General features: G+C 34.9%; 3 protein-coding genes across 3 annotated transcripts in view; 2 read left to right on the top strand and 1 right to left on the bottom strand.

Moving 5' to 3' along the window:
* The window catches only part of ppm1kb (protein phosphatase, Mg2+/Mn2+ dependent 1Kb), an 11201-nt gene extending 3237 nt beyond the window's left edge, over window positions 1-7964 (top strand). The window contains exons 4-7 of the mRNA XM_016470415.1: window positions 3821-3986; window positions 4068-4212; window positions 5547-5681; window positions 6166-7964. Of these exons, the coding sequence (XP_016325901.1) occupies window positions 3821-3986; window positions 4068-4212; window positions 5547-5681; window positions 6166-6297 (578 nt within the window). The 3' untranslated portion in view covers window positions 6298-7964. The remainder of the gene's footprint in view (window positions 1-3820; window positions 3987-4067; window positions 4213-5546; window positions 5682-6165) is intronic.
* The window catches only part of LOC107675808 (polycystin-2-like), a 24544-nt gene continuing 17680 nt past the window's right edge, over window positions 3338-10201 (bottom strand). Inside the window, exon 16 of the mRNA XM_016470299.1 lies at window positions 3338-3961. Within this exon, the coding sequence (XP_016325785.1) occupies window positions 3944-3961 (18 nt within the window). The 3' untranslated portion in view covers window positions 3338-3943. The remainder of the gene's footprint in view (window positions 3962-10201) is intronic.
* abcg2d (ATP binding cassette subfamily G member 2 (JR blood group)) overlaps window positions 8205-10201 on the top strand; it is a 10010-nt gene continuing 8013 nt past the window's right edge. The window contains exons 1-3 of the mRNA XM_016470310.1: window positions 8205-8287; window positions 8451-8681; window positions 9934-9993. Of these exons, the coding sequence (XP_016325796.1) occupies window positions 8470-8681; window positions 9934-9993 (272 nt within the window). The 5' untranslated portion in view covers window positions 8205-8287; window positions 8451-8469. The remainder of the gene's footprint in view (window positions 8288-8450; window positions 8682-9933; window positions 9994-10201) is intronic.

Raw genomic sequence — 10201 nt, 5'->3', positions numbered from 1 at the left:
ATTCAAGATGTAGATGAGTTTGTTTCTTCATCTGAACAGATTTGGAGAAATTCAGCATTACATCATTTGCTCACCAGTGGATCCTCTGCAGTGAATGGGTGCCGTCAGAGCGACAGTTGAAACAGCTGATAAAAACATCACAATAATCCACATGACTCCAGTTCATCAGTTAATGTCTTGTGAAATGAAAAGCTCCATGCAGAAAAGTGAATGGTGAAACAAATTTATTTTCATCTCACATCAAAACCCACCAGTATATTTCTCTCCTGATTCAGAAAGTTTTCATCTTTATAAAGCAATATTATTAATATTATAAGTTAAGAATGTCTTGATGTAAACACACAGATTTTTGCTTCAAGTTTTTAATTGATGGACTGGAGTCGTGTGGGTTACTTGTGGATTATTGTGATGTTTTTATCAGCTGTTTTGACTCTAATTCTGACGGCACCAATTCACTGCGGGGGATCCATTGGTGAGCAAGTGATGTAATGCAAAATTTCTCCAAAACTGTTTAGATGAAGAAACAAAATTTTCATCAAGTTTAATTTTTGGGTGAAATATTTAATTAGTGGGCTTGTATTTAATTTTTTTTATATCTCTGTTTTCTGAATTTTGCAAGAATATGCAAGATGTTTCATATATAACAAATGCTCATGATTTTACTCACGTAGAGCTTTGTCGTGACGCAAGCTCTGTATTTACATATATATTTTAAACGTCATATGTCGTTTTTATGTAAATTTAGGGAACTGTGCTTTATAGTTGCTGTTTTTATGAAAATATCCTAAATGATTTTCCTAAAGTATTTGCTAAACAAATTTAGCATGAAACAACAAGTGTGTTATCAAAATTAATATTTTAGTGAAAATGTTTGCTCCTTTACTCCGCTTGCAACTGGACAGTTGTCGTAACTAGTCAGATATCTGCACTGTGGCATGCAGAACCTTTATCAATTGATAATAGGAATTCGTTTTTTATTTTTATTATTGTTATTTTCTATTTGTGTTTTAGGGCTGAAAAGGGATGTGCACTAATTGATATAACAAACTTTACTTATTAAGTTAAACCTCTAAGTTATTACACATTTATTTCATTTCTGTTCATCTTAACAGAGATTTAGCCTATAAACCTTAATATAGTAAAAAATTAGCACCTAATGCTGTTGCTGAAAAAATTGATGCATCAGTAATTATAGCATCATCTTGAATTGAAAGAGTATCGAAGATGACCTTTGAGTCCCACCTTTAGTATATAATATAAATGCATAGTTTTAAAAAAATAATAATTTTTTTTTTTTTAGATTCATGATTGTTGATAAGGATATTAAATGCTGTTGTGATAGAATAAATACGATTACACTAGGTCCATCATATTCATGTAGTGTGTGGCCCACTAGTGTGGCCTGCTGCGTGACATGTCCAATCTTGCCCTGTGTGTGTGCGTGTTATATTTACAACAGCCGCGGCCAAAATTATTAGAGCACTAGTATTTTCACCAGCTAAAGAAATGGTTTTAAGTCAGTTAGTTTGTCAGTAGGAAATATCAGTTTACATTTCTAAACATTCATTTTGCCTACTGACACACTACAGCAAAAGATAGAAATAACTGACTTAAAACCATTTTTAGCTGGTGAAAATACTAGTGTTCTAATAATTTTGGTCACCACTGTAAAAATAAAAATTTGGTGAGATTTTACTCGCCCTTAGGCCATTCAAGATGTAGAGGAGTTCGTTTCTTTATCAGAACAGATTTGGAGAAATTCAGCATTACATCATTTGCTCACCAGTGGATCCTCTGCAGTGAATGGGTGCCGTCAGAGCGACAGTTGAAACAGCTGATAAAAACATCACAATAATCCACATGACTCCAGTTCATCAGTTAATGTCTTGTGAAATGAAAAGCTCCATGCAGAAAAGTGAATGGTGAAACAAATTTATTTTCATCTCACATCAAAACCCACCAGTATATTTCTCTCCTGATTCAGAAAGTTTTCATCTTTATAAAGCAATATTATTAATATTATAAGTTAAGAATGTCTTGATGTAAACACACAGATTTTTGCTTCAAGTTTTTAATTGATGGACTGGAGTCGTGTGGGTTACTTGTGGATTATTGTGATGTTTTTATCAGCTGTTTTGACTCTAATTCTGACGGCACCAATTCACTGCGGGGGATCCATTGGTGAGCAAGTGATGTAATGCAAAATTTCTCCAAAACTGTTTAGATGAAGAAACAAAATTTTCATCAAGTTTAATTTTTGGGTGAAATATTTAATTAGTGGGCTTGTATTTAATTTTTTTTATATCTCTGTTTTCTGAATTTTGCAAGAATATGCAAGATGTTTCATATATAACAAATGCTCATGATTTTACTCACGTAGAGCTTTGTCGTGACGCAAGCTCTGTATTTACTAACATGAGACTAGTTCTTTAAACCATTCCATTATGGGCTTCTGAATCGGGGCATGTGGTGTTTCAGAATAACTAACATTTTTGCATTTTTTATTTGTGTTTCAGAGACATTGCAGAAGAGGAGAATAACTTGGAATTAGTATTAACCAAAGCGTTTCTTGAGGTGGACAAAGCGTTAGCAAGGCATCTTCACTTCAGTGCAGATGGTAGGTCCTATTTTACTGATTTATTTGTTTTTTAAGCATGCTTAGTCTCTCAGCTGTTGTTTTAGAGTCTTAAATAAGTATTGCTTTGATGCATCAGGTAAACATGTAACAGAGCCAAATGGACATTTATGAACAGAACATGACAATGCAGACTAAATGCATGATTTTGACAGTGATCGCTTATACAGAGCAGTGAAGACCTTTATAATCTTGTCATAATTATTCACAGATTTCTCTTTGGCTCTGTAAAATGCATCCATCCCAACAACATAGATAGCACTTACATGCTTGTGTATACTAGGGGTGGGTTAAAAAATTATTCCTAGATGCATCAGTATTTTTACAATGCAAATAATTAGCAAACCTTTTATTATAAAAATAAATACATAAATGGCAGATATTTATATATATATATATATATATTTACCCCTATAAGAGCTGCAGCTCTGCGGTACCTTTATGGAGGCCGGAGGGTTAGATTGCTCCAGCGGGTCCTTGCGTGGACTTTTGGAAGGTTCCTGACCTTTCTCTTTCTTTCCTTTCTGTCTTTCTCTTTATCTCTCTTTACTGTGCTCTGACTTCTTCACATGTGTTGGTTTCTGGAAATTGATTGATTAGTTGTGTTCAAAGCTTGCTTTTTGTATATGGATAACACTAGTTTTATTTGATGTCAGAGAAAAGCACATTGTAGAATATTTACTGTGGGAGTCATTTTCAGTGAAGAAATGCTATTTGCTAAAAATAGATGTACCTCTTACAATCAATTGCTTTTATGCTTTTTAATGCTTTTTTTCTATGCTAAGCATAATGTTTTGCTTAAACAGTGGTGTTTACTTTTCTAATGCGCGTCCTATGTGCCTTAGCTAGTCAAAAAGGTACAATGCTACCTGCTTGCCTTGACGACTTCAGTACATCATCTCTTTTGGAAACTCCCTTTTTTTGTTTCAGTTTACAATTGTTTTTATCAGACGCTTGATTACCAAAGCAATGTGTACCTATCTCATAAATATGCACAGTATTGTGTAGTATAGTGCACTAGCATTACATGCAAATCTAAGAACAGGACTAAGTAAATAGCTGTTTAGTTTCTGTGTGTGATTGTGCTAAAACAGATGCAAACTCTATATTTCATGTTATACTGTTTCTGTGACCTTCAACGCATCACAAACTAACCATTCTGCCTCGCTCTCTGGTGTGTTACAGCCTCTCTGTTGAGTGCAGGCACCACGGCCACTGTGGCCCTGCTGAGAGATGGGATCGAGCTGGTGGTGGGCAGCGTGGGGGACAGCCGAGCCATGCTGTGCCGCAAAGGCAAAGCCCTCAAACTCACTGTGGATCACACGCCTGAGCGAAAGGATGAAAAAGAGAGGTACACTTACTGCTCTGAGCAGACTGAGACATCGCATTGCAGAGCGCATGTGTTTTGATCACCATGTGTTTGTTTCTGAAGGATACGGAAGACTGGAGGTTGTATTACGTGGAACAGTTTGGGTCAGCCTCACGTCAATGGCAGACTGGCCATGACACGCAGCATTGGAGATTTCGACCTCAAAACGTCAGGTGTCATCGCAGAACCAGAGACTAAGAGGATTTCAGTGAGAGCTTTTTCTTTTCAATTCACTTTCACATATTCAAAATGTAATTATCATAATTAAATTTTTTACATTATCATAATATAATATATATAATAATATATTGTATATAATATTTTGTATATAAATATTATATATATATATATATATATATATATATATATATATATATACACACACACAGCCACAGTTAACACCCTGGCCCTGCCCCCAGACCTGTACGTCATCTTCATTTCATACAGTTGACTGTTGACAAATATGATGCAGGGCAACAGCTCCATAAATGCAGTTATGCCCTAAAATTCAAGATATTTGGGCAAAAATGCTCCTGTATGAGTTTTTGTGTCATATTTATGTCATATGATAAGCGATATCACACTGAACAGTGCTGTTTGTCCCGAGTGCAAATGTGATTTTATACAACAGTTCAGTAAATAAGAAGTTAATATTGTGTTATATTTTTGTGACCAGTTTTGCCAACAAAAATATTACCTATAAAGCCACAGCAGAATCGTTATGCATGTTTATTTTCTGAATGAATCCGCGCTTTGAACGAATCGGGTGAATCAATGATTCAAAGGCCCATTCATAAAGTGAGCCGTTTACTGAATTACTGAATGAATCAGTCGTTTGAATGAATCAAATGAATGAATGACTCATAAAGACATTTATTGCCACCTACTGGCAGTTTTAGTTTCTTATTTAGAGTATTTCATAAAAAAAAAATTAAAAAAATCATAGGGATAGTTCACCCAAGAAAATTAAATTGTCATTTACTCAAACTTGAAGTACTTTTGTGCAACATAAAAGACGGTATTTTGAAGACTGTTGGTAATGAAGCTGTTTTGGTTACCAATGACTTCCATTGCATGAACAAAAAAATCTAAATTATCAAATTATCTTCTTTTATATTCCATAGTTTATGTTAAGACGTTGTAGCCTAAACATTTATATGTAATAAACTTTGTCGAATCAAATAAAATCTTTCTTTCTAAAGCTACTATTTGTCATGTGGTCTTGATAATTTCTCATTTAACACAATGACTATAAATAATCTTTTGAGGGTATTTTCACAGCCAAATGTTATTTGCAATTCATTAGATTAATCAACACATCATGTAATTAATTAGGTTAAAAAAAATGATCGACTTGCAGCCCTAATATGTGTGCATACAATGCATACAATTTTATATTGAGTACTTTTGAGTAAATATTTTTTACATTATAAAATATTTTAAAATAAATATAATTATCTTTGAAATGAAATAATTTAAATAAATATTCAAATGCAATTTATATTTCGAGTTGTATTGATGTAAGTCTACCTGTATTGTCAGTTGCATCACGTCCACGACTCCTTTCTGGCACTCACCACTGATGGCATCAACTTCATCATGAACAGTCAGGAGATCTGTAACATCATTAACCAATGTAACGACCCTAAAGAGGCTGCGCAATGCATATCTGAGCAGGTGAGTCATAGAATCCAACATCCACCATTATTTTTTTTTTTAGAATATGTTCTAGTTAGTACCACCTTCAGCCCTTTATGGGAACACAAAATTGTTCGATGATTGCTAATTTTACCCCAGATATTTAGATGATGTCTTTTGTTTTTTTTAGTGTGTATCAGAGTTCTAAATAAAAAATGAAAGTAATCAAATGAGATAAAGAACAATTCTTTTGTAAAGTGGTGATTCAGTAGATTTACAAAAAAGATAATATTAAAAATAATAAAATTGACTCCTGGTTATTTTGATTTCTAAACTATTTTTGAATGTCCAGCAAAAACAACTATATACTGTGATATTATGTACTATTACCATGATGTGAGAGTACTCCTACAGCTTCATTGATTCTTGTATTTATAGTGAATGCGGCAGGTTTAAACATGCATAAGATTTGCATAATAATTTCATAGGTTTTTTCCTTGTCATACTCTTCTGTCCCTCTCAGGCTCTTCAATACGGATCTGAAGACAACAGCACTATCATTGTGGTGCCGTTCGGTGCCTGGGGCAAACACAAAAGCTCTGAGGTGAGCTTCTCCTTCAGTCGCAGTTTCGTCTCCAGTGGCCGTTGGGCCTAATCAAAAATAAGAAGAGAATGATGGTTTAACTGTTACACAGAAGTGACTCCCTAGTCTGAATTTACCAATGTGCAATATTCTCCTAATCCATCCTGTGAGGATCACCTCAAAAAAGACCATTACAGCCAGAACCCACATTTAATGTGGTTTTGGAGTTTATATTGACTCAACAGAATGATACAGAGCTATTTTGCCTAGAGAAGCGGTTTCTGAACTGCTGGAGTTAAAGTTCCTCTGAGGTTCGAGTTTATCCTTGTCTTGAAAATGGTTCTTTCCCGCTTTTAGCTCCTAACCTGTGGTGCTATCTTTCATTTGGTTACCTCAGTTCTGGTTTTCACTTTCGCAGATACTATACTTTAGAATAGTGTGCTATAGTGGAATCAACAATTATTCTCTGTACTGTTATTGAGAATCTCATTTCATTTTTTAGTACAGGAATTTTAAGCACTTTCAGATTTTGGGAGGTTCCGTATTTTTGGAATCCTCATAACTCTAGTCTTTGAGTGTTAAATGACACGCAGAAGCACATTTCAGTGGTCTACATGCTTTGTCTGATGGCTGTGCACATTCATAAGCTCATATTTACAGAGTTAGACCACTGTACATACTGAAGTATGGACTCCTATTCCTTGTGCAAGCACATATTTCTATAACTTTGTCTCCTATTCGTAGTGTGAATATTCATTCATGCTTTATTCCAGCTTAACAACCAGCAATTTTAAAGCTACTCTAATAAAAATTCCAACTTAAGTGAATTTGCAACCTAACTTGAGGACATTTCGCAAACAAATCAATGATTTTTGCTGCGCCTTTTCCATAAGCATTGTTCTTTTCCGAGTCATTCTGTTAAGGAACTCAACTTTAGGTTTATAACTGAAGTTTTAAACTGTGACTTGTGCTTGTTTAGTGTTACTAAACAATTTTTGTTCAGATTGTACAGTTCAGTGGTATTCCTTACAATGCATAGAGCAAAGTCCAGATATTTGTTTTATGTTATTTATATAATGTACATGATGGACAGTTAACTCTATGGTATATGTGATTGTATATTATATTTAAATACATCTTTTCTTTTAAGTCTCCTAGTTAAAGCAGAAATGTGAAATTTCATTCATCCACTGATATGATTGTAATTGCAGGCATTCTGCTGTAACTTTAAAACCTAAAGCTTTTAACTGGAAAGGCTTCTGTCGTAATCTCTGATTTCCAGTGATTTTTATTTGTAGAGCCATACACATGTGACCTCAACTAGTCGGTATCTTTGTTCACATCTGCAGGACTGGTTCATATTTTGATGCTGTTGTTTGATTTATTGATTTCTGCATTAACTCTCATGGCGTTCTCATTCAGCATTTACTCTCATTTTAGACTTTTAACAGCCTTTTTCCTTTAATGTCTTCCTCTTTAAGGTCCAAAAGCACATCCAGTACGATAGAGGTCTTTTTTTCGAATGTACTGTTTTTCAATTGATATGTTTCTGTCAGAATGTATTATATTCAGTGTTAATACAACTGTGCATGAATCTTGCCCAGAACAATCTGTAAAACAACTGCAAGTGTTTCCTGCTCTATATATGGACCTAACTTTGCTTTATTGATATGCAGTTTATTGTGAAGTATAATGCAGCTGTGAATAAAGTTTCACCAGAAAGATCTCTGTTGGATAAACATGATTTATGTTTGTCTGTTTATTTGTTGTCTGATCTACTTTATATGATATTCAAGGGGTCATCAAAAGGCTCGTCTCAACAAACTTCTCTTTATTTCATGATTAAAAATGTATTTTGTGTTCCAGTAAATGTAATACAGGAAAATGTTCAATGGAGGTTTAAACCCTGATTCCTGTCCCCAAATCCCTCCCTCCGCTCCATCTATATAAGATCTCTGCTTCTCTGCTTCAAGCAGTCAATTAGATTTCCCCCCCCCATCTGATACTCCTGAGAAGAGCTTAAACCCCAGACGTCCAGCGGTCACTGCAGCGGCGCGAGGAGGTAAGCATCGTTCTCTAATGTTTCACCTATGTTGTATTAATACTGTAAATTGAAGCTTGAGCTATATTTATTTTAGTGCAACACTAACATTTTTGTTGTTTTTGCACCTACATACAAACTAAGCACATTTCTTCTCTTTTTCATATTGCGTATGTCTTCTAAGGGAGAAAACCTGTCAGAAGATGACTGATAATGCTGTCTTTGAGCATGATCAAATCCCTGAGGAGACGGGCAGAAATGGGATGCCTGGGTCAAATGTCATTGCCATGGAGCTCATAAAGAAGCAACATGGAGCTACTGTCAGTTTCCACGGCATCCGTTATAGAGTGGAGCAGAACAGCGGACCCATCTGCAGGAAGACAACAGTCCATAAAGAGATTCTGGTGGACCTCAAGTGAGTCAATATCACACAGACAAAAAGGTCAAATGAATAATGATTAGAGCTCATTTACACTCTTCAGTATGTTAAAGGTTCATAAAGCTTTTCGACATCTTTTTCAGATGAGCTTCTGATGTTCTCACAACCTTTTTTTCCATCATTATATTAGTTCTATTCATGTATTCAATAACATAAGAATATTCAAATATTCTCTTTTTGCATCATTGAAATAAAAAAAAAAAGGTTCTCCTATGACATCATAAGAACTTTATCTCTATGGCAACATAGGAATTTAAAAAAGGTTCTCTCCTATGACATCAAAAGACCTTCTATGGCAACATAGAAATTTATAAAGATTCTCCTATGGCAGTAGTAGCATTGTCCCGCTTTCAAATCATTAAATTCATTGTAACTATTTTATTGACAGCCTAGTTCATAAATACATTTGCATCATTTTGTGAAGCATTTTCTCTTTCTTTGCCATGTACATGTGTTCAAGAACATGTTACTTATATACTATATTTTATATAAGTACTACTGCAAATATATTTGCCTCGCAATGTGATTAGGGGTCATTGGCATAAAAAAAAAATCAATATAAAAAAAAAACATTGAACTTTGTACAGTGGCATCTATGGATCTTAAAACTTTTCTTATGGCCTCACAGAAACAGAGAAAATTCTCCTCTGTCATATGAAGCATACAAAAGGTCTCTTGTGACATCAAAGAAACATCAATAGATTCTCATGTGGCATGAGGCTGTATAAAACCCTTTTACCTTTACATGTGTTCACCAGAACAATGGAGAGCAGAAAACCAAAATGCTGCTTCTAAAGGCATTAAACGAGCTTGACATTTCCCAGAGCCAAGCGCATAGTTTCTTTGGACATTCTTCTCTGTAGTGTTAGTGTCAATTATATGATATTATGAATGGGTTTGTGAGTCTAATCTCTTGATCTCTTGGTTTACAAACCACCAGGGTTAAATGCAGTCAAGTGTGATCTTGACCTAATAAAAGACTTAGTTAAACTGAGGGTCTCAGCATCACCTAGATGACCTAGTTTTAACAGTATTATAGTTTGATAAGCATTTCAAATCTAATAAGCGTTTCGTCAGCCATGCAGTGACATTCAGATTCATTGCTTAGATGAGCAGCATTTGCTCATGGCCCTCTACTTTTAGACTAAGTGTGCCTCATTTTTTCCACAGTGCCTGATGAATTCCTTAGCTAGTGACATGAACATAATCTTTTTATCTCCCTTTTCAGTGGGATCATGAGACCTGGTTTAAATGCTATTTTGGGTCCTACGGGAAGTGGCAAATCTTCGTGAGTACCTATTTGACTTCTACATATCTTAATAAGAGATCAGTGCCAAATGGATTCTGGATTTGTTTTAGCAAGCTTTTGGAGTATCTCTCCTGACAGTGATGTGGAATCAATTAGATGAATGCTAATGAAACATTATTATCATCCTCAAATGGAGTCCTCTTCTCTCTCTCTCTCTCTCTCTCTCTCTCTCTCTCTCTCTCTCTCA

This window comes from Sinocyclocheilus anshuiensis, unplaced genomic scaffold, assembly GCF_001515605.1.
Source record: "Sinocyclocheilus anshuiensis isolate Anshui unplaced genomic scaffold, SAMN03320099.WGS_v1.1 scaffold469, whole genome shotgun sequence".
NCBI classification, from domain to species: Eukaryota; Metazoa; Chordata; class Actinopteri; order Cypriniformes; family Cyprinidae; genus Sinocyclocheilus; species Sinocyclocheilus anshuiensis.
Note: the sequence above shows the minus strand (reverse complement) of the source record. Positions and strands in the feature narration are given on the sequence as shown.